The sequence below is a fragment of the Solanum dulcamara genome, chromosome 1, assembly GCF_947179165.1.
Source record: "Solanum dulcamara chromosome 1, daSolDulc1.2, whole genome shotgun sequence".
Lineage (NCBI taxonomy): Eukaryota > Viridiplantae > Streptophyta > Magnoliopsida > Solanales > Solanaceae > Solanum > Solanum dulcamara.
The window spans coordinates 36,946,383-36,972,099 of record NC_077237.1 but is presented as its reverse complement, the minus strand read 5'-3'; the positions used below and the strand labels follow the sequence as shown (position 1 = coordinate 36,972,099).

The 25,717-nt window shown below is 35.9% G+C and overlaps 1 protein-coding gene across 6 annotated transcripts in view; it reads left to right on the top strand.

The window, feature by feature from the left end:
• LOC129887392 (uncharacterized) overlaps nucleotides 1–18,279 on the top strand; it is a 34,805-nt gene extending 16,526 nt beyond the window's left edge. Inside the window, exons 7-11 of one of the 6 annotated variants that reach the window (XR_008764000.1) lie at nucleotides 5,293–5,380; nucleotides 5,459–5,617; nucleotides 7,734–7,772; nucleotides 16,780–16,821; nucleotides 18,001–18,279. Coding sequence is in view for 5 of the 6 variants with exons in the window: in XM_055947433.1 (XP_055803408.1) it covers nucleotides 5,293–5,380; nucleotides 5,459–5,614 (244 nt within the window). In the remaining variant the exon portion in view is untranslated. Of the gene's footprint in view, nucleotides 1–5,292; nucleotides 5,381–5,458; nucleotides 5,969–7,733; nucleotides 7,773–16,779; nucleotides 17,042–18,000 lie in introns of those variants that run through there. The other 5 variants (XM_055947433.1, XM_055953803.1, XM_055977339.1 and 2 more) reach the window with 5 other exon arrangements.
• The last annotated feature ends 7,438 nt before the right edge of the window (nucleotides 18,280–25,717 follow it).

Below are 25,717 nucleotides of genomic sequence, written 5' to 3'. Positions count from 1 at the left end.
CCTTTCTTCGCATTTGTACTGCAACTATCTTTCCATAGTTGACATGTACACTAGTCATCAAGCAAGCAATGAGTATAGCAGTCTCATTATGGACCCTTTGATCATTTTTGGAAGGCATGGTCCGAGCACACACAAACTCAAGCCAGAGTTTGGCTTCAAATTTTGAATCATGACGAGAGATTTCACCTCCCATAGTTGCCTATGCCGGTTGACCCACAACAATAGTGTTTGCAACCCATTGAAGTTGACTGCTCTTTGTTGCAATCTTCTCAGTGTATGTAGATCCTCAAGTACGTTTTCACCCCTCAAGTACCTTTTCGTCCTTCAGCTTCCGTCTTCTTACTTATGCTGGACAGGTAGAATGCCGATCCAAGTTTGTGTAGCGCCAGTCCCATCGCCACTTTATCCTCCAGTTCTCTTTAGAGCATCTGCATTGAGATCGGCGGAATGCAAATCAAGCTTTGTACCACGCCAATGAAACGTCGGTACTGAGGCAACTTTGCTCTAGTCAAGTCGGCGAGACGCCTGTTGGTTTCTGTGGGATGTCGGTTCCTTTGCCGGTGTGGTTCAGTGATTTTTAGCTTTAAATTCTCCAAACTTGATTTCTCTAAAGAATGCCTACCTACAAGAGAACTAGGGCCTAAAACCCTTTCAATTAGCATCCAAACACAACAATAATTCATGAATTTGAGTCTAATGAGTTGGCAAAATACCAACTCATCACATATCAAGAATAGCACTTCCGTGGAAAGTATGTAATGTAATGACAGTAATGAAAATAGAACCCGAATGTAATCTGTAAATTGCGTATGAATTTCATAGAGGTTGTAGAAAGTAGGAGGGACTTGGTACAATTAAGATCCTATTTAATTTAGTAATAATTTAATAGTTTTTCACATGTTCATACACTCTCCAATTTCTCTCTCAACCGGATGAGCTACAAATTAAACTCTGAACTTTAATAGCAACTTGTTGCAAGTTTGGGACATTATAACCATAATCCATCCACTATTCAATTGTAGAAGAATTATTGTAAAAGTTAATAAGTAATAACTTAGAAGTTAAAGCTCTAAACACAATTAAAAGTTGAAAGGCTCATTTGGTGACCTTAACACAATTAAAAGTTGAAATGCTCATTTGGTGACCTTAAGGGTTATGGGTCTAAGGGCTGATTTCATTCCAAGTAGCCCATCAACTTTCATGTACACACCAAGCTCCTCCCATATTTTGTCTTTCAAATTTGGATCTGGATCTCTCTCAACACATGCATGATATCCCGCCCACACTTCTTTGTCTAAAGTCTTCATGTCATTATTTTTATAAAAAATCCACGGGTTCAAAATATGTCCCGCTGCATGCAAAGATTGATGAAGTTGATCCGTCCACCTTGCATCAATGATTTTAAAAACTCTCCCATATTTCTTGTCATCATAATTAAATGCCTTTTCAATACCTTCTTTGGCCCTATCCGTGGCTTCATAGATGTAGCACATTGGTGGTTTTTTCTTCCCATCTACCAAACGAAGTATTCTAACTTAAGGACCACCAACTTTAAGTGCTTGAACAATGTCATTCCAAAAATATGGACCAATGATGTGTCTCACAATTTCTTTCCCAAGAGTTTCCTTTGCATAGACACTCTCATTTCATTCAGTTGACATACACAAGGTTCTCAAATTTTTCTTTTGCATATAAAACTAGGGAAAATGGCCTAATATACTCCTCAACTTTGTCAGTTAGAACTGATATACCCCTCGTTATGAAAGTGGCTCATATATACCCTTATTGTTACACAAATGACTCACATATGCCCTTTTCTTCTAATGGAGGTGAAAAGATTAATTTAAATTTATTTTTTTAAGTTTTTTATAAAAAAAATAATAATCCATAAGGGGTATATTTGATTCTTCTCACACATAATTTTTTTTTACTTTTTGATTTAACGGCTAATTTGAATTTATTATTTTGATGGTTAAATTTATTTTTATCACTACCTTTCTTGTAAAATTTATTATACGTGTCCCTATTTTTTTACGGATATAAAAACTAAATGACAATATAGCATCAAAACAATTAGTTTTAAATTACAATATAACCACAAAAAAATAGTTTTAAAATTTTTCCTTACTTTTTTCTCTTTTTCCATTCACACTTATTTCTTTTTATTTCTATTATTTTTACACCAAAGAATGAAAGAAAAAAAGATGAAATAAGAATAAGAAGCTCAAATAATGATAATAAAAAAAGTCAAAAAATAATTCATTTGTTAAAAATATTAAATATACCCCTGAACTTTGCTAGAAAAAAATTTCATGTATGGATATATTTCTTATTTTATTTTTTTGACATTCTGGAAAAAAAATATACTCGTACATGATCTTTTAAAAAAATTAAAAATTAAAAAAATAATTTTTTCACTTCCTTAAAATGAAAAGGGTATATGTGAGCCACTTTTGTAACGGTGGAGGGTATATGTGAGCTAATTTTGTAACGATGAGGGTATAAGTGAGTCATTTGTGTAACAATATGGGTATATATGAGCCACTTTCATAACGATGGGTATATCAGCTCTAAATGTCAAAGTTAAGGGGTATATCATCTCTAAATGTCAAAGTTAAGGGGTATATCAGCTCTAAATGTCAAAGTTAAGGGGTATATCATGACCTTTTCTCCAAAAACTATACAAAGTCAAAAAAGCTATTGTGAATCTTGTCTTGGCGGGTTTTACCAAATTTCTTTGCTTTGTGTATCAACTCATCATGTTCAACAACAGTGCCCTTTGATTGATATAAGAATGTATCTTAATAGCCTTAGCGAAAACTGTTCAAATTTTTTTTTAGTTAATAAGTATAGAAAGTTAACATGAAGATTAAAAAAGAAAACTAAATATCACGTTGTTCACATGTACCTGTAGAATACAGGGCTTCCTTGTAAATGTTGCCAAACATCAAGTTGATAGAGTGAGCAACATAAGGAGACCAGAAAATATGCGGGACACTTCAACATGTCACCCGCCTTTTTATTCTCACTTGCGTTATCAGTCACAACTTGTACAACATTGTCCTTGCCTATTTTCAAGATAGTTTTCTCAAACAAGTTAAACATTTTATTAGAATCATTAGAAGAGTCACTAGCATCATAAGATTCAATGAACACACTCCCCTTGGTGAATTCACCAAAACATTAATAACCATTTTCCCAATTTTTGTTGTCCATTTATCCATCATAATGGAACATCCATACATTTTCCATTGAACCTTATAATCCTCTACAATCTTGTTTGTCTTTTCCACCTCCATTTTTAGACAAGGAACTCTTACCTTGTGATAGGTGGGGGCTTCATTCCTGGGCCTTATCAGCCTACTGCCCCAATGAATTCACCAAAACTCTTGGTGTAATTAACACAATTGAAAGGGAGCCTTGCATCATACATCCACCTAGCAAAAGCAGATACAACACGATCCCTTAAAATCTTCCTGGAGCCCTCTAAATCAATATGTCCACCTTTTCTCTTTTTTTTATTTGGTTTTTGCGAGAAATAGAGATTGAGAGGACCCCTGACGTTGCTACCCATGGATGATCCACTTCCACTAGTTGAAGGCTTTCTTTGAAATTTTGAGAGAGGCCCCATTGTCATACTCACTTCAACTTCAACTTCAACTTCATCATCATCAACAAGATTAACCATGGATGCTTCATGGTTCTTTTGAGTTTTAAACTCTTTTTTTGTTTGGGTAGAATACTCTTTTGATTTCTTCCTTCACAGAATCCGGGACCTTTGGGCATACTTTTACATCTTTATAACCACCAATAAGATGTTTTTTGTGATGAAATATTCTGCTGTTGTATGTCATATCACAAAAGACACATTTGACTTTTGTGTTAACTGCCCATTAGAGTTCCATATGCCCAAGCTGGATCTCTTTTTTGTGCCATTGAATAAGAAAATAGAGCTTACTACAAGAAAAAACTGAACATTGAAAACAGAGGTAGAAGTCACAGAACAGCAAACAAAAGGGGAAAAACAGAGACAGAGGAGAACAGCGGAAAAAAACGCAGAGACAAATCACAGAATATCAAAAAACCAGAAAAAAAACAGTATTGCAACGCAGTAGTAGAGTAGATGATACTGCAAATCAGAAAAAAAAACAGAGCATAACAATCATAGAGAAAGATATACGAAGCAGAGAAAATTTACAGTGGCATAAAAAAACAGAGTAGTGCAATGCAGTAGCAGAGAGCTTAAATCAGAAAAAAAATAAAGTAATGCGACAGCAGCATTACAAAACAACTTATTGGAAAAAGAAAATTCTATCATGGTCGCAGCAGAAAACGAAGAGAAGAAGAAGAAGAAGAAAAGAAGAAGAAGAAGAAGAGGGGGAGGAGTCTTCTCTTGCTCCTTCTGGGAAAGCACTTCTTGCTTCAGTCCTAGAAGTGCTCGTTTCTCCACCGTCGCATCGAGCAACAAGCTATCGCTTCGCTCCATGCGTAAAGCGAGCGCTTCGTCGCTTTTTATAACACTGATAGCATATGACTAGAGTACGGCTCAAAATCGTTCTTAGTCTTGGCCTACAGGTACGGGTTGTTACAAGGGGTGGAGGATTACAGGAATCTTCTCTTGCTCCTTCTGGGAAACTTAAAAAAAATGTCTAGGGAACAGTATATCAGATGATTATGAGCCCGTTTGGATGGGCTTAAAAAAAGTAATTTTTATGTATGAAGTGCTTTTAGAACTTTAAAGTGCTGAAAGTTATTTTTATAAATAAGCAGGTGAGTGTTTGGATAAAAGTGCTTAAATGAGGAAAATTATGTGAATTTTAGGGTTAAAAGAATAAAAAGGGTAGTTTGGGAATTTAGTTAAAATATAAGGGATATAAAAGTAATTTTCATGGTCAAAGAAAATGACTTTAAGCACTTAGAAAAAAAAAGGTTAGGAATCCTAACTTTTCATTTTTGACTGACTTTAAGAACTTTCTGACTTAAAGTTAGCATTAGGCAAACACGTCCAAAAGCTGTAAAGGGCTTTAAGTTGGTTTTGACCAACTTAAAGCCAATCCAAACGGGCTCTATGTCCCTACTTTTAGTACCAGCATTACAGATATTTTTGCTTTGAGTTTCTCCAGAGAAGAAAAGGATGATAAGGCAAAGCCGAAAACGTTCGCGCAATTTTTCCCTGAGCCATGATGCTTTAGTTGCTTATTTCCATGAATTCATCCCAGTACTTTTCTTGAAGTAGCTAGAACTTTGTTTGAATGTTAAACCTAGTCAGTAATAAAAATGTTTTTGGAACAGAACACCTATATTTTCAGAAGCTGTAGTTGGAGAGAATGCAGAGGGCGACGAAGTGCACCCTCCAGAGAGATCTTTTTGGGCTAAATATGTGAGTCTGATTGAATGAGTTTCTTGTAAATATTTCCTGTACTCATCTTTTACCCTTTTCTTGTGGTTTTTATTTCAGTGGATGTATTTGATCCCTCTCGGACTCATTGTTATGAATGCTATGACCCAAGCAATGAACATGGCTGAAGAACAGACTAGTGGACAAGCAGGGGCTCAAGGACAACAGGCAATTGGGGCTCAACGTGCACAAAATACTGTAGTACGAAGAAGATGATAGGTGAGTAAGTTGAAGTTTGTGCAAGTACTTCTGTGGTTTATCTTCATTATCGATTTATACTTCCGTAGAATCTGAACCCAGGTCCCGACAACTTCCCGGTTGCCTTCTTCCAGAGGATGTGGCCTCGCACATTAATTATAAATTGTGTTAGCCCTTCTTAGGTGTCATAATGTTTAAGTAGTTTTGACTATATTAAATTACAGTAAAATTTTAATCATGAAGTACTTTTTCAGTTTTGTTCATTGTTTGAGATTTCTTCTAGTTTTTTTTATGTAATGACTAGTTGTCTCAACAAGTTTTGAGTTCCCAAAATTGAATTTTACTTTGAAATGGACACATGCAAAAAGAAAAGCAGTGTGATTGCTCATCTGAAACATTGACCAACTTTTGTGGGTGCAGTGTGCACTTTTACGTTCTGCTTGTACGAGACAGCACAGATGTCTTAATTGTCATTGATGTTTCAATTTCTGCTTATTTCATTTCTCTGGAAAGATACATATATCTTTATAGGTCGTTTCAACTATTATAAGAGTTATATTTTACAGAAATTTATGGTGCAGGGGCATCATTGTTTTGGGATCTTTTGATTTCCCTTTCGAGAAAGGATTGATGTTTGCAATCCATACAGTTGGTGTTATCTTAGACACGTAGGGAGGTCATGGAGTGTGTTGGTCGGCTCGCTATTAATCTAGCATATGCTAAAACCATGGTTTGACTTCAAACTAATAAATGCTAATTTAGGTATGAAATTCACACTTTCAATAGTTTAGGTAAGAAACTGAAAAAATGGGGATAGATTAAGTGTGTTTTTGACACTTATCTCTTAACTAAATTAAGCTATTACAAATTAAATGAAAGAGAGTGTAATGCACACACTATGATGAGAGTAGAATAAAAAAGAGATATGTGTTTCTCAAACTAATAAATGCTAATTTAGGTATGAAATTCACATTCTCAATAATTTATGTAAGAAACTGAAAAAATGGGGATAGATTAAGTGTGTTTTTGACACTTATCTCTTAACTAAATTAAGCTATTACAAATTATATGTCCAAATGATTTCCATGAATCGAGTATGATCGACACACTACTACAAAATTATAAACTAAGTAGCTAAATTGTAAACACCGTCCGTGGAATTTGATGAGACGAGAGATTCTAGGCTATGGAGGCTAACAATCATATGGAGATGTTCACTAGAATTGACTAATCTATCTGTTTTATTGCTTGATAAAGTTAATATTGCTCGTAAGAATTTTTCAAGTTCTTACTTGCCTATTCAAGTTAACCTATATTCTTATGGAATTAGTATTAACAGGAAAACATTAATAATTTCCTGTAAAAACAATCAACCAAGACAATGAAGTATATTCATGTCCTAATTGTGAATCGGTTGTCCAATGTACAGGTTCAAGAACTTGCCTTGTTCAATCGTCGTCTATGCAATCTAGAATTTCACTTTCAAGTTCGATTAGATCTGTAGATACTAAATAATTGTTGGCTAGAGAATCAAATGACTAAGAGCAGAATTGCATAAATAAACCAAGCAATAATTGGACGACAATTCAAGCTTCAAACTACAACAATTATGTAGTACCACAACACTAGAACTAAAAACCTTCAATATAAAAGATGAAAGAAAGCTTAGGAACAAAGTTGCACTAGCCGTCTTTTTCTTATAGTCATTAGCTCGAATTCCTCACACGGGCTTCTCTTGGCCTAGTTTCCTGGGACATTTAATTAAGGATGACAAATACGTGTTAGAATTTAAAAAAAGTGATAATAATTTTAAAAATTGAGTGTTGTAGATAATTTTATGCTTACTAATTAATGAGCTTTGACCTTTCTTTCAAGATTTTTTTTTTAACACTTTGACCCAATATTATATAAAATTCTAATGACCTAAAAAGGAAAAAGGGTGCCGCCTCTTTTAACTACCATCCCATTTTGCGCATTTTTTCTCTCCTCTCTTCTCCTTCTCCTCCTTCTTCCTTGTATTATGTTGTTGGTATTATTGTGCTAGAAAGAAGAGAGTAGAGCACCTCTTTTTTTTTTTTTTAAATTTGGAAATTATTTTAAATTTCCTCGATTTGGAACTAAATTTTCATTGGTGTAGCATTGGGCATTGCTTGAGGGGTGATTTTCAATCGTTTTGGTAAGTAAATATTGTTGTTTTGTGTCTATTACTCATTTGAGTTTTTTTCCTATTATTTCGGTCACTGTTGTATTCGTTTCAGCAACTGCTGCATATGTTTCAGCAACTGCTTTATTAACAACTGAAATAAATGTAGCAAATGATGAAACAAATACAACTATTGTATATGTTACAATAATTGTTGCATTTATTTTAGCAATTGGTGCACTAATTGTTGCTTATATTTTATATGTCGCTAAAACACATTTAGTAATTGTTGCATCAATTATTGAAATAGTTACTACAAATTAAAATCGGTTCAACAATTGTTGTTGTAGGTGCTTCAGAAGTTGCAGCAGTTGATACAACAACTGTTGAAGTTTTTTCAACAATTATTGCATCAACTATTAAAATAAATACAACAATTGCTGAAATATATTCAGAAACTGCTGAATATTTTTTAGCAATTGCTGAATAAACTGCACACAGAACCAAAAGAAAATTATGACCAATTTTTTTGAATCATAATATAGGTACCTACCTTTAACACCATCAATGGAGGAAAAATATTAATAGGAGTGGATTGCAATGGTGAATGAGTTGAGTCCAACAATCATTATATTTGGTGTGGGAAAAATAAAAAAAATGATAGAGACAATAGCGACGATCGTGGATCGAGATATCATGTATGATAATTTTGCAAACAAAATCAATTTCTACTGTGAACTGAATTGTGAGTTGAAAGATGTTGTTTTCACTTACATACATCGTCACGGTGAAAAACAAAAGGTAGCTCCTTTTAAGATAAACAATCAAATAAGTTTGCGTACTTATATGGAAGAAGAAGGTAAACCCATTTTAAGGGTATATGTGCTTGAAATAGTGATTGAGAACCGTCAAGATCAACAATTTTTGAATGATGAATGTGATTGGGTGAACATGAATATTCCAAAAAAAAAAGTGCCGATGAACAAATACTTCTTCTACTCCTATTCCTACTCCTGAAGTTGGTAGTAATATACCAAAAATATCACAGTCATCTAGTCATGCTCAATCTGACAAAACTGATTTTTGCATCGGTATGTCATTCAAGAATAAGCATGAACTAGATATTGCCTTGAAAATTACTTGTGTAAAGAAAAATTTTAGAATGAAAAAGGTTATCAACTTGTGTATTGCGTATTGTGTCAAATGTGTACATCCCAAAATCAAGTGATGGCTGAAAGCTGTAAAGCTTAAAAGTTCTAATAGATTTTACATCAAAATGCATGAAAAAATGCATATATGTGGTTTGCAACATTATACAAGTCAAAAACCACATGCCACATCAAAAATCGTCGGTCCATACTTCAAGGATAAGTTTTCCTAAGATAAAGACTCTTCTACAAATTATATTGAGAATTCAATCTGTATTGACTTGGGCTGCAAGGTTAGTTCTTAGAAGGTTTGGAGGGGGAGTGAGATTGCTAAGGCTTTGGTAAGGGGGAGATATGAGCACAATTATACTGTGCTTGATGCTTACCGTTATATGCCTACGACAGTAAATTCGAAAAGTAAGACGGATTTGAAACTTGATGAAAATGGTAGGTTCACATATTTTTTTATTACATTCTTGAATAGTAAATATAAAGGAGTGTTGTTGTCTGTCGTAGCACAAGATGCAGAGAATCATATTTTTCTGGTGGCATTTTGTGTAGCAAACACTGAGTGTGATGCCTCGTACAGGTATTTTTTTTGAAAAAATGAGAAGCTTTATGGATGATACCCTTGAATTGTGTATAATTTCTGACATACATTCAAGTATTAAAAAAATGGTTGAAATTGTGTTTCCTTTGGCTCATTATGGTTGTTGCATGAGGCACCTCGGAGAAAACATCCAAAATAACTTTCACAAAGGAAAAATTGTCTACCACTTTTATAAAGCGGCAAAAGGTATAGCGTAGATGAATTCAATGATCATTTCAATCAAATAAGGGATATGATCCAGGGGCCGCCGCACATTTGTAAGATGTTGGATTTCACAGATGGAGCATAACAATTTATCCGAAAATCAGGTAAACATGAAGAAATTGCTGAAACTGTCTAAACAACTATGTATTATATTTGCTAATTATAAAAACTGCTACATATGTCTTAGCAACTGCTACATCAGATGAATGAAATAAGTGCAAAAATTGTGAAACAAATACAACTAACTGTTGAATCTGCTGCTTTGTATAATTTTTTTTAGTAATTTTAATTTTATTTAATAATTTTGGTTGTTGATTTTATAGATAAAAAATTATGACGTCAAACATTATTGAGTCAATTGGCGCAATATTTCTTGATGAAAGAGAATATCCATCTATAAGACCCCGAAAGTTGGAAAGAAGAAAAACGAGGAACAAAAGATGAAATTCTAAAAAAATACAGATTTTGGCAGTAGGTGATGGCAACAAAGGTCATCACGGGCTGTGATACGCACTATGCCACGTGGTGTGCCACCGTGGTGGAGTCCCTGAACCTCTGTCCTGCAGGAAAGGGACCAGGGGCTGTGGTGAGCACCATGAGCCGTGGTGCCCTCCGTGGTGACCCCTCCCCTAAAGGCCTCAGAAAATTTCCAAAGGAAGAGACCACGCTTGACCACCACGGGCCTGTATCCCTTCACGGATCGTGGTGGGTCTCGTGGTGAGCACCCTTGCAGACCCTCCTATAAGTCCTGCACCACACCCGTGATGACCTTCACGGACAGTCATGGTCTCCGTGAAGGAGGTCTTGAAACTATCCCTGCAAGCCCCAAGAATGTTTGTCCAAGGAAGCCACCACGTAAGACCACCACGGACCGTGATGCCCTTCACGGGCCGTGGTGGGCAACCTACCAAAAATCTCTTTTCTAAAATTCCAAGTCCAGCTTTACGGAGGGGACCACAAACCGTAGTGCCCTCCACGGTCCATGGTGATGGCCCATTGTGGGTTTCGAGTTCAGTTTTAATGAGGGTTATTTTAGTCTTTTTCCTACATTCATTAATATATTGGACATTTTTTGGACTAGATTCATTATGTAATCATCCTAAATACTGCTAAGTCTATTCTTTTCCCTCATAAACTATAAGATCACTTTTAAGACTTCTCTCCCAAGGTTCCTTAAGAGATCTTCATCTTCTTCAAGTTTTGGCTAGGATTTCTTTAAGAACAAGTTTCTTTTCTCAATTCCAAGTTCAAATTCATTCAAGGTATGTGTGGATTGATCCATGGTTTTTTTTACTCATGGAGTTTCAAGGTTTTTTTACTCAAAATCTCACTAATTTCAATTGGGTTTGTAACCCTAATTTGATGAATTTCATTGAGTTATTTTAATTATGTTTTATTTTGTTATCAAAAATCATTATACGTATGTTTCTACATAAATTGCATGATTTTAAGTTGAATTATGAATGCCTATGCATGAAGCTATTTTCAATGATGAGTTACATGAAGTATGATTATGAAGTTCAATGATTTCAAAGTATTCTTATGGTTTTCACTCAAATTGACTATGTATACGAGATTTACTCTAAATTCAAGTATGAATTATGATAATGGATTACAATTATATTCAAAGATATGAATTACATGCAAGTTATGAAGAAAGGTGACTTAGGGCCCTATGTTGGTGACCTAGGAACTAATGACATGAATTATGCAAGTATGATATTGTGATGTTGAAAGGCTTATACTCACATTGCAAGTATGACATGAAATTGATTTATTCTATGAATTATGAAGTTTATGAACAAGATTATGATATATGCTAAGCATGTTTACTATGTTAAGTATTTTGTGGGATTTGGCTTAGCACCGAATGATGACTTGAACGAAGGAGGGCTCGACTTACGGGGTATTTATATAAATTCTCTTGTCTCATAACTACGTGCCACCATAGGATTGCCTTTTGTCCTACCTAGTGGATCCACATATAGCGTATGTACATGACCCGTCTAGCGGGGTAGATTCTACCTTGGCAAGTAGATTCTCCTTTCTTCCATTGTATGGGAAGACATCGAGATTCCATGTTATAGCTCACACGGTCTTATTGTCGGGTATGGTTCTATCCCACATATGTATATTCCCTTTATGATTCTTATGATTTTGCTATGTCTCTTAAAAGCTTTGATCATTATGGTTTTCTCATGACTTTACTTATTCTCTTTCATCATGTACGTTAATTGATCATTGCATCCTATGATTTATGTTGCATGTCATGCCCACATACTTAGTACATTCAAACGTACTAATGCATATTGTTGTCTATATTGTCTCGTAATATAGGGGTTGAAGATCACATTCCCATACGTGGCTAGTTGAGCTTTCATTATGTAATCTTCCTAAATACTCTTAAGTCTATTTTCCCCCCTCATAAACTCTAAGATTACGTTTAAGACTTCTCTCCCAAGGTTCCTCAAGAGATCTTCATCTTCTTCATTTTTTGGCTAGCGTTTCTTCAAGAACAAGTCTTCTTTCTCAATTCCAAGTTCAAATTCATTCAAGCGATGTGGGGATTGATCCATGGGTTTCTTTGACCCATGAGTCTCAAGGTTTTTTTTGACTCAAAATCTCATTAATTTCAATTGGGTTTGTAACCCTAATTTGATGAATTGCATTAGGCTATTTTAATTATGTTTTATTTTATTATCAACAATCATTATAGATATATTTCTATATAAATTGCATGATTTTAAATTGAATTGTGAATGTCCATGCATGAAGCTATTTTCAATTATGAGTCACATGAAGTATGATTATGAATGTAAGACCCCGTAAGTTGAAATGTCGAAGCAAAGGAACAATTTTGGAAAAGGGAAGGAAATCATGTTCTACGACTCACTATACGAGTCATAAAATGACCTATGTGTCGTAGAACTGACTCGTAAGACTCACCATGAGGCCTGAAAATTTGACCAAGGGAAGAAGGGGTTACGAGTCCACTTGATAACTCGTAGAAGTTTAGATGAGTCGTTTAAGAAACATCAGAGACCTTGAAATTTACAGATTTTCAGACCCTGCAGGACGACTTGAGTCTGTGACTCGTTGTCAATAGATGAGTCATAGAGGAACTTCTGAGGGTCAGTCCTCAGGGTCTTCCTCAAACACTGTAGGACGAGCCCATCCCACGTATCATAGAAATGAGTCATAGAAGAAGTCTTGAGGGTCAGTTCTCAAGGTATTCCTCAGACCCTGCAGGACAAGTCATCCCTATAGACCCTCATGCAGGTCCTGCACCACGCCCATGATTCCCAGACCGTGATGGCCTTCACGGACCATCATGGTATCCATGAAAGAGGTCCTGAAACTATCCCTGCAAGCCCTAAGAATACGGAAGACCACCATGGACCGTGGTGTCCTACATGGGCCGTGGTGGGAAGCCTACCAAAAATCTCTTTTATTAAATTCCAAGTCCAACTTCACAGAGGGAACCACAGACCGTAGTACCCTCTACGGTCAGTGGTTATGGCCCATTATGGGTTCCATGTTCAATTTTAGTGGGGTTATTTTAGTCTTTTCCCTACATTCATTAATGTATGTGGCCATTTTTCGGACTAAATTCATTATGTAATCTTCCTAAATACTCTTAAGTCTATTTTTCCCCCTCATAAACTCTAAGATTACGTTTAAGACTTCTCTCCCAAGGTTCCTCAAGAGATCTTCATCTTCTTCATTTTTTGGCTAGTGTTTCTTCAAGAACAAGTCTCCTTTCTCAATTCCAAGTTCAAATTCATTCAAGCGATGTGGGGATTGATCCATGGGTTTCTTTTACCCATGAGTCTCAAGGTTTTTTTTGACTCAAAATCTCATTAATTTCAATTGGGTTTGTAACCCTAATTTGATGAATTGCATTGGGCTATTTTAATTATGTTTTATTTTATTATCAACAATCATTATAGGTATATTTCTACATAAATTGCATGATTATAAATTGAATTGTGAATATCCATGCATGAAGCTATTTTTTAATTATGAGTCACATGAAGTATGATTATGAATGTAAGACCCCGTAAGTTAAAACGTCGAAGCGAAAGAACAATTTTGGAATAGGGAAGGAAATCAGGTTCTACGACTCACTATATGAGTCATAAAATGACCTATGAGTCGTAGAACTGACTCTAGGACTCACCATGAGGCCTGAAAATTTGACCAAGGGAAGAAGGTGTTACGAGTCCACTTGACGACTCGTAGAAGTTTGGATGAGTCATTTAAGAAACTTCACAGACCTTGAAATTTACAGATTTTCAGACCCTGTAGGACGACTTGAGTCTGTGACTCGTGGTCAATAGACGAGTCATAGAGGAACTTTTGAGGGTCAGTCCTCAGGGTCTTCTTCAAACACTACATGAAGAGCCCATCCTACGTCTCATAAAAATGAGTCATAGAAGAAGTCTTGAGGGTCGGTTCTCAGGGTATTCCTCAGACCCTGCAGGACAAGTCATCCCTATAGACCCTCCTGCAGGTCCTGCACCATGCCCATGATTTCCAGACCGTGATGGCCATCACGGACCATCATGGTATCCATGAATGAGGTCCTGAAACTATCCCTGCAAGCCCCGAGAATACGGAAGACCACCATGGACCGTGGTGTCCTACAATGGCCGTGGTGGGAAGCCTACCAAAAATCTCTTTTATTAAATTCCAAGTCCAACTTCACAGAGGGAACCACAGACCATAGTACCCTCCACGGTCAATGGTTATGGCCCATTTTGGGTTCCATGTTTAATTTTATTGGGGTTATTTTAGTCTTTTCCCTGCATTCATTAATGTATGTGGCCATTTTCGGACTAGATTCATTATGTAATCTTCCTAAATACTCTTAAGTCTATTTTTTCCCTCATAAACTCTAAGATTACGTTTAAGACTTCTCTCCCAAGGTTCCTCAAGAGATCTTCATCTTCTTCATTTTTTGGCTAGGGTTTCTTCAAGAACAAGTCTCCTTTCTCAATTCCAAGTTCAAATTCATTCAAGCGATGTAGGGATTGATCCATGGGTTTCTTTTACCCATGAGTCTCAGGGTTTTTTTTGACTCAAAATCTCATTAATTTCAATTGGGTTTGTAACCCTAATTTGATGACTATTTTAATTATGTTTTATTTTATTATCAACAATCATTATAGGTATATTTGTACATAAATTGCATGATTTTAAATTGAATTGTGAATGCCCATGCATGAAGCTATTTTTAATTATGAGTCACATGAAGTATGATTATGAATGTAATACCCCATAAGTTGAAACGTCGAAGCAAAGGAACAATTTTGGAAAAGGGAAGGAAATCAGGTTCTACGACTCACTATACGAGTCATAAAATGACCTATGAGTCGTATAACTGACTTGTAGGACTCACCATGAGGCCTGAAAATTTGATCAAGGGAAAAAGGGGTTACGAGTCCACTTGACGACTCGTAGAAGTTTATATGAGTCATTTAAGAAACTTTAGAGACCTTGAAATTTGCAGATTTTTAGACCCTGTAGGACGACTTGAGTTTGTGACTCGTTGTTAATAGACGAGTCATAGAGGAACTTCTGAGGGTCAGTCCTCAGGGTCTTCTTCAGACACTACAGGACGATCCCATTCTACGTCTCATAGAAATGAGTCATAGAAGAAATCTTGAGGGTCAGTTCTCTGGGTCTTCCTCAGACCCTGCAGGACGAGTCGTTTCTACGACTCGTCGACCCTTTTACAACTCATAGGAATAAGTCATAGGGTCAGTTCCGTCTAGATTTTTAAAGGGAATTTAAGTCTTTTCCCCGTATCTGAACTTCAAAACATGGTCATTTTGGGGACTAAATGAACCCTATCTAAGAACCCTAAGCTATTCTAATCCCTCATTCTAACATTTAGACTGAAATATTCAAAGTCCCTTCCCCTCAAAGTTCTCTTAAATATTTCAAGCAAAGTCTAGGGTTTCATTCAAAGTCCTTCAAGTCTCCATTTTCAAAGCTACATTAGGGTTTTATTCTCAAGGTATTTGGGTCTCATTCATAGGTTCTTCCACCCATGGAGCCCAAGTATTTTCTTAAACCTAGCAACTAAATTTCAAATGATGAATTTTATTGGTTTTCATATTATGATTTCAAATGTATAGATTATTTACTACTTGAAGTTTATTTATCTATATTAGTTTATGTTGAGTGTAAATTTCATGAAATGGTTGATTTATCAAATATTCTTATATGAAAGCATGAAAGGCGTTTTAAAGTGTATTGGTGGGTTGTTTTAAAGATGTTTTAATTGATACATTCTATTACTCTCATGGATTTTGGCATTGATGTTAATGATTTGAAAGTTCAATTGAATAGAACACACCTAGTTTTAATATGTTTTCTATGAAGTTTGATTTGAAATCTTGACTCCAAATGAATATTTATGAAAATAATGTCTGATAAGAAAGGGAGTCTTATGAAATGAAAGAAAGATGAAATGATGTGAATAATGGATTCTCTATGCAATAAGAACCATTCTTGCATATTTGAATCACTAAACATTTTCAATGTGCTATTCTACCGAATGATGATTTGATATCTTAAAGCATATGTATATTTATGATTCTATGATATGTATTATTCCGTGGGATTTGACCTAGCACCGAATGTAGCATGTAGATGGGGACTCGACCTAAGGGGTCCTTAAGTAAAGTCTTGTGTTGCATTAACTAAGTGCCACCATAGGATCCCTTGTAGGCTATTTAGGCTAGCGGATCCACAAATATCCCTTAAAGTTAAAGTTAAAGAAATGATTAAAGTTTGATGGAGCTCTACCTGGCAAGTAGTCTCCCCGTGCCAATATAAGGGATTATGTTGGATTCCATGTAATAGCTCGCATGGTCTTAAATGTCGGTTTTGATCATCTTCCAACAAAATGAATGTTTTAAAGTTAATTATGTCGTTTCCTCATGCATGCATATACTTATGTATCTTATCGTTCTATGCCTTAACATTTTCATTGAATTGCATGCCTACTTACTTAGTACATTCAAAGTATTAACACATACTCTTTTGCCTATATGATATCACTATGTAGGGACCCCACGTGGCTAGTTGATCATTGAAGGCTACTACTTTGGTGAGTTCCCATATTTTGGGAACAAACCCCTATTTTCTTCAAGCTTATGATTTGTATAAACGTTTGGATTTCCTTTCTAGTACTTGTTCTTTTATTATGAGGGTGAGATAGGGAGATGTCTTAGCCCGCACCAAGTCTGTGATGTAGAAGGTATTGTTGGACATAGATATATGATGTTTGAAAGTCTATAACGAATCTATCATTATGATGTTCTCCCGTAGTCCTGTTCCCCTTTGACTTTTCGTGCATTTTTTAATGTCATTACCTATGAAAAGCTATATGATTTCTAAGAAGCTTGGGTGAGGCTCCTCCGGGTGTCTCATTCGCCATATCACATATAGGCCCTAGGCTTGGGTCGTGACAATGAAGTTCTATGATTTCAAAGTATTCTTATGGTTTTCACTCAAATTGACTATGTATACGAGATTTACTCTAAATTCAAGTATGAATTATGATCATGGATTATAATTATATTCAAAGATATGAATTACATGCAAGTTATGAAGAAAGGTGACTTAGAGCCCTATGTTGGTGACCTAAGAACCTAATGACATGAATTATGCAAGTATGGTATTGTGATGTTGAAAGGCTTATACTCACACTGCAAGCATGACATAAAAATGAGCTATTCTATGAATTATGAAGTTTATAAATAAGATTATGATATATGCTAAGCATGATTACTATGTTATGTATTCTGTGAGTTTTGACTTAGCACCGAATGATGACTTGAGGTAGGGTATCAACTTACGGGGTTCTTATGCAAAGTCTCTTGTATCATAACTATGTGCCACCATAGGATTGCGTTTTGGCCTAGCTACCTTATCCACATATAGCGTATGTACATGACCCACCTAGCGGGGTAGAGTCTACCTTGGTAAATAGATTCCCCTTTCTACCATTGTATGGGAAGACATCGGAATTCAATATTATAGCTCGCATGGTCTTATTGTCAGTTATTATTCTATCTCACATATGTATACTCCCTCTATGATTTTACTATGTCTCTTAAATGCTTTGATCATTACGGTTTTCTCATGACTTTACTTATTCTCTTTCATCATGTACGTTAATTGATCATTGCATCTTATGATTCATGTTGCATGTCATGCCCACATACTTACTAACATATTCAAACGTACTAACTCATATTGTTGCCTATATTGTCTCATAATGTAGGGGTTGAGGATCACATTCCCACACGTGGCTAGTTGAGATTCCATATCAGTGGAGTTTTGGTGAGTCCTCATCTATCGAGGACTAGTTATGAGTTGTTTCCTTTCTAAAGACTTTGTTATATTCTTATTGATGGTGAGCTAGGGACATGTCTTAGCCCTCTCCCATCTTAAATAGTGAAAGCATTGTTGGACATATGTTGTAGAGTCTATATAGTCAAGTTTACATCTCTTTTATGATCATGTTTTAGACTCTTCCTATGTTATTTTCATATTTATTTTACCTTATGTATGCTTGAGATATGTCAAGAAGCTTGGTTGGAGCCCTTTGGGGTTTCAATTGACATATTACGGCTAGGCCTTAGGTCGGGTAGTGACACTTTCTTTCATTAGAAAAGGTAGGAATGGCAGTAGAAAGGCATAGGAAGAATGGCATGGCACTATAAAAGGGATAGCTTCCAGCTAAGAGATCTATTTGATCTTACCCACTAACTAGCTCCGTGCGAACTGTCCATTTCATCAACTCCGAAGGAAATAAGGGATAGTGCATGGATATGTCCAGAGATTATGACAGTGTTCCGAAGTCAATATAGTGAAGATTATGAAAGGCGCATTTATGAGTATTCATCTCCATATTAAAAGGTAGAGATGTGCCTTTTTGCATACTTAGAGGAAATTACTTGTTCTACCCAAAGATACTTAGAAAACTTCTATGAAATATTTAGATAGGAAAATACATCCTCTGCATGTTGAGCCAGACAAGGTGCGAAGAAGGGCCAAGAAAAGATAAAAAGTGTCACAACCCGAGCTAGGGCCTAGCCATACACGACGATCGAAACCCCAAAAGGCTCCAACCAAGCATCATCTCATTGGTCAATCCATTAAAAGAATGTCATATTCATTATAAGAACTCATAACTCAATTGAAATTGTGTGGGATAAGACCTTTAATCGACATCTAAGACTATGCGAGCTATAACTTGGAATCCGATGTAACTCCCACATCAAGAAGAGAGAGGCTACTTGCCAAGGTAGACTCTATGAGAACAACTTTAACTTTGTGAGCTATATGTGGATCCACTAGTTATGCCATGAAGGCAACCTACAGGGGCAACGTAGTTTGGATCTTTAGGTTGCTACTAGGATTCCCTTGGCTAACTAACTACGTTATCAGACTGAACCCCAGCTAGAAGTCCTCTCGGTGCTTAGTCAATATCCCAACGGAATTCATTAGAAACATCAAAACATCATCATTAACTTCATCATGAGAATAATTATAGTAGCTCATTAACTTTAGTAATTCATACGAATCCATAAACTTTGGTGAGAATTGTCTTTATCACCATCTAAACATAATTGTGTGTGAATTATCCTTATCACACCATAATAATGGATCATAATTGATCATCATCATAACTTTTATTATTCAATCATCAATCTCAACTTCATTTATAAAAGCTTTCTTTTGAAAATTATTAAACTTATAATAAAAACTCATGTAAATCATCATTGAACCTCATAATCATAATTGAAAATAGCTTCATGCATGGGCATTCAGAATTCAACTGAAAATCATGCAATTAATGTAGAATCATGCTTATAATGATCATTGATAACAATTAAAAACTTAATTTAAACAGCCCAATGCAATTGATCAAAGCTAGGGTTAGAAATTAATTGAAATTCAAGAGATCTTTTGAAGAAACCTTGGGACTCCATGGGTGAAAGGAACCCGTGGATCAATCCCCACAAACCTTAAATGAATTTGAACTTTTAATTTGGAAAGGAGACTTGTTCTTGAAGAAGCCCTATCCAAAACCTTGATGAAGAAGATGAACTATTGAAGAAACCTTGAGAGAGAAGTGTTAAAGTTGTTTGGGAATTAATGAGGGAAAATAATAGACTTAGGAGTATTTAGGATAATTAAATAATGAATCTAATCCATAAAACATCCATATACATTAATGAAAATATAGTGAATGACTAAAATACCCTGCATTAAAACTGGAAACTGGCACTACGCGGAGGATCCACCACAGTCCGTGTAACTCACCACGGTCTATGGTAGTAATCATGATCAGTACCTTTAACTTTTTCGAAAAAAGAGCTTGAAAGAGGAGTGCCACCACGGGACACACCACAACCTGTAAAGGGTACCACGATTCGTTGTGGTCTCCCGTGGTAATTGACTTAGATGAGAAATCTTAGGGTTGCAGGGAAGAGTTTCAAGACTTCCTCCATGGAGATCTTCATGGTCCGTGGAGGTCATCACGATCCATGAACTTGAGGCGTGGTGGAGGATATCTAGGAGGGTCTGCAGTGATGACCATCACAGAACCAACCATGATCCTTGAAAGTCTATACAACCCATGGCGATGAGGCTTAGTTTCTATCTTAGGAAAGTTACTGAGGGCCTTAGGGGAGGGGCCACCATAGAGGACACCACGACTCATAGTGCTTACCATGGCTTGTGGTGCTCACCACGGCCTGTGGTTCCTTCCCTACATGACTGAGTTTTATAAACCTGACCACGGTGGCACACCATGAAGAATGGTGTGGACTATGGCCCGTGATGCCCTTTGTGCTTAACACCTGGTGCCAAAATCTGAATTTTTCAGGAATTTCATCTTTTGTTCCTTGTTTTCCATCCTTTTAACTTCCCGAGTCTTACAATATCTCCCCCCTAAGGAACATTCTTCCTTGAATATGACTCAAGCTAGCATGAATGGAATAGAAAAGGAACATAACAACCCAACATGAATGCAAAACATCTCGATAATGCATAAAACATAAAATCTTTAATCATAAGATAAAACATGACTTTAAAACTTATTTCATGAACATGAATACATATGAAACCATAAGAACAACTAAACACATGATTTGGGCTGGTTGGATCATGAAGGAACTAAATACCTCACCTAGGCATAGAAGGAGAGAGATGAGGATATCGGGATGTCATATCGACTTCGGCTTCCCATGTAGCACCCTCAACCTTTTTATTCCTCCATAACACTTTAACTAGAGCTATTTCTTTGTTTCTCAACTTTCTAACATGCTGGTCCAAGATCTTAACCAGAACCTCTTCATATGAAAGACTCTCTTTAACCTCAATGTTGTCCAATGGTAAAATGGAGCTAGGATCACTAACAAACTTCTTCAATAATGACATATGGAACACCGAATGCACTGATGCTAAATCTGAAGATAAATCCAACTTATAAGCCACCTTACCAATTCGCCTCAAAATATGATATGGACAAACATAGCGAGGACTTAGCTTCCTTTTCTTACCAAAATGTATCACACCCTTCATGGGTGAAAGTTTCAAGTAGACCCAATCCTTAACCTCAAATTCAAGCTTCCTCTTTCTCATATCTGAATAGGACTTTTATCGGCTTTGGGCCATTTTCAGTCTTTCTCTAATGAGTCTAATCTTCTCCATAGCCTTAAATACCAACTTGGATCTTATTAAAGCAACTTCACCTACCTCAAACCAATTAATAGGGGAACTACATCGCCTATCATAGAAAGCTTCAAATGAAGTCATCTCAATGCTAGAATGATAATTGTTATTATAAGCAAACCCTATCAATGGAAAATGGTCATCCAAATTTCCTTTAAAATCAATAAAGGATGCTCTAAATATATTCTCTAGTGTCTGAATAGTATGCTCGACCTAATAATCTGTTTTTGGATAAAAAGCTGTACTAAGCTTTACTTGGGTACCAAGACCCTTTTGGAAGGATCTCCAAAACTGGATATAAAATGAGTACCTTGATTTGAGATGATAGACAATGGAAAACCATGAAGGTTAACCAACTATCGAATATACAATCTTGCATAGTCCTTGGTTGAATATGAAGTCTCAACTAGGAGAAAATGAGCCGACTTAGTCATTCAATCAACAATCACCCAAATGGAATCATGGTTCTTACGAGTACGAGAAAAACCTGTAATGAAATCCATATTTAAGGTTTCCCACTTTTAAGTAGGAATCTCAATGTCTTAAGCCAAGCCTCCCAGTTTTTGATACTCAACCTTCATTTGTTTGAGTGAACACATATTGTAAACTTTTGTGATCGGTGAAAGGATTTACATGGACGCCATACAAGTAGTGTCTCCGAAATTTCAAATAAAATACCACTATCACGAACTCCAAGTCATGAGTAGGGTAATTCTTCTCATGTGGCGTGAGTTGCCTTGAAGTATAAACTATTATTTTACCATTTTGCATTAGAACACCACCAATACCAAATCGTGAGGTATCACAATGCACAATGAATCTATCATAACCTTCCGGTAAAGTCAACACTGAAGCGGAGGTAAGCTAATCTTTCAACTCTTGGAAGCTATTCTCACATGCCTCGGAACATTGGAATATCACCTTCTTTTGGATCAAAGTAGTCAAGGGTGATGCAATGGAAGAAAAACCTTCCAAAAACTATTTATAATAATCGGCTAAGCCCAAAAAGCTCCGAATATCAGAAGGAGTCATTAGTCTACGCCAATTTTTAACTGCCTCAGTCTTCTTTGGATCAACTATAATTCCTTCTCCAAAAATAATATGACCAAGGAACACAACCGACCTTAACCAAAATTCACACTTACTAAACTTTGCATAGAATTGACGGTCCTTGAGAATTTGTAACACAATCCTCAAATAATCGGCATGCTCTTCCTCACTCCGTGGTTAAATTAAAATATCATCAATGAAGATGATCAAAAATATATCCAAATATTGTTTCAACACTCTGTTTATCAAATGCATAAAAGCTGCAGGGGCATTTGTTAGTCCAAGAGACATAACAAAAAATTCAAACTGACCATACCGAGTTCTTAATGCTGTCTTTGAAATGTCACATTCCCTTACTCGGAGTTGATGATAACCCGATTGGAGATCAATATTTAGAAAGTAGTTTGCTCCTTGAAGTTGATCGAATAAGTCATCAATCCTTGAAATGGGATACTTATTCTTAATTGTAACCTTTTTCCACTGCTGATAGTCAATACATATTCGAAGAGAACAATATTTTTTCTGACAAAGAGAATAAGAGCACCCCATTGAGAGATACTTGGTCTAATGAAACCCTTACCTAGAAAATCCTCCAACCGATCCTTTAACTCTTTCAATTCTATCAGAGCCATTCAGTAAGAAGGAATAGAGATGGGTTACGTATTGGGTAGGAGATCGATATGTAATACCTCGTAAGTTGGAACCAAGGAGAAAAGTCTCAAAATTTTGAACCTATCTAGGTGAACGAGTCCCCATATGGCTTGTAAAGATCTTTATGGCTCATAGTGTTGAGTCATAGAGTGACCCTTCGACCAAAGTTTGTTTTTGCTATCAAGAGAGATGCTACGACTTGCCAAGATGAGTCATCCTCAAGTTAACGGGTCAAAGAAAATCCTCGTAAGCCAACTTTAGGAGCCTTGATTCAAATATTCCTTGGGCCAAGTCTTCGACTTTCCTAGACGGGTTGTAGGATTAATGATATGTCGAAAGAACCACCTTGATTTTTAGGCCTTTTTCTTAGATTTGCAGGATGAGTTATTTTGATGACGTGTCATTATTTGGACGACCCGTAAGAATGGTCTCATAGGTCACAAGACCAGAGTTTAATGAGGGGTAATTGTTTGTTTTTCAAAGATCAGTTTGATGAACCTAGACACTTTTATAGCCAAGTTCAAAGTATATAAATATTCAATTCTTTAAATTCCCCTCCTATTCAATTCATTCTCCTAAAATTTTCTAAGGCAAAAACAAAATCTCTCAAGGTTTCTTCTTCAAGAAAAAAAAGTAGGGTTTCTAGATTTCTACGAGGTTTCTTCTTTAATTCCTAGGGAATTAAAACAAGGTATGTGGTGATTAATTTATGGGATATTTCCACCCATGAAATCCCAAAGATTTCTCAAGTTTTTATTCAATTTACAATTGATTATGAACTCTAGTTTGATAAATTGCATTGGAATGATTTGATTTTATTTTTAAATGTTATCAATGATCTTTATATGCATGTTCTCATATGAATTGCATGATTTTATGTTGATTTATACCTATGTAGAAAGCTATATTTTCAAGCTATGATTATGAATTTAAGATGAGTTATGAGGTTATCATGAGTTAAATAATTTTCAATGAAAGTTTTATATGAGTTAAAGTTGAGATTTATTATTCTAAACTTAAAGTTATGATGATGATCAAAGCTAAGATCAAAAGATGTTTAAAGATGATGATAAGGACATTTCTCACCGAAGTTATGGATTCTTATGAATCACCAAGTGGATAAGCTATTTCTAATATGTTTTAAAGATAGATTGATAGGTAGTTGCTATCTTTCCCTGCTATGTTATGAGTATGTTTTAATAAGTTTTCATTGGGATATTGACTAAGCATCGGAAAGACTTCTAGGTATGGTTCGGTTGGATACCGCAGTTGGTTATCCAAGGGAATCCTAGTAGCAACCTAAAGTCCTAAACTACGTTTTCCACATAGGTTGTCTTCATGTCCTAGCTAATGGATCAATACAGCCCTATTGAGTTGAGTTGAGTTAAGTTACCTTTGGAGTATGCCCTGATAAGGTATCCTCCCCTATTTTAATGCAGGAGTCATCGGCCTGTCTCGATGCAGAATTTATCGAATTCCATGTAATAACTCGCATGGTCTTAGTTGTGGTGAATGGTCCTATCCCACACAAGTTGAAGTTGAAGTTATAAGATGTCAAGTTATGAATTTATGATAAAGTTTTATGATATGCATTGACCAAGAGTTTTTTATGATTTAAATTGCTTTTAAACTTTACTCATATTCATTATGATTGATCATGCATTTTACAAAATATTGATTACATTCTTTTACTTATTCATACATATGTCACATAATTAGTACTTCAAACGTACTAACACATATTTAGCCTACATTGCCTCATAATATAGGGATGGACGACACTTTCGATCATCCTACTCGTGGCTAGAGATTTCTCTAGATTTCAATGAATTTGGTGAGTCCTCATTCTACCGAGGATAAGAATTTTATTCATGATTACTGTTGTCTTCACTTTCTTCTATTGTTAGGGTGAGCTAGAATCTTGTTCTAAGCCCCCGTCAAATATTATACTAGAGGTATGTTTAGATGGTACTCATTGGTGTAGTTTGGATTAGACATTTATAAAGTTAATTTTTCTTAGTCCCATTCCCCACTTAATGATTACTTATGCTCATCTTTATATTTTTCTTTACCTTATATATGCGATGTATGATGAGATGGCTTATGATTAGGGTCCCTCGTATCTCGATTGTCATATTATGACTAGGCCCTAGGTTGGGTCACTATAAACTTGGTATCAGAGCACAAGGTTCAAGTGTCCTAGGGTGTCTAACATGCCGCATTGAGTAGAGTCTTGTTCATTGGTGTGAAGCGCGCCACATCTATGAATAGGAGGTTATGAGGCATTCTAGGAAATCTTCACTTCTTTTATGGTCTTGTCGTGCAATAGAGTTGAACTCTATAGGAGTTCCTTATAACTCGTGTCCTATGCATTTCAGAGTATGTCTCATCAAGAAGAAACCAACCAAGAGGTTGGGTATTATGGTAGCCCTTCTGTTTTAATTGACCCATCCTCAAGCATCAATATCTCTAATATAGAGCTTCGATATGTCCTTATGTTATTGGCTCAAGCTATGACCGCTTAATTAAATAAACAAAAAATAATTCTTATGAGC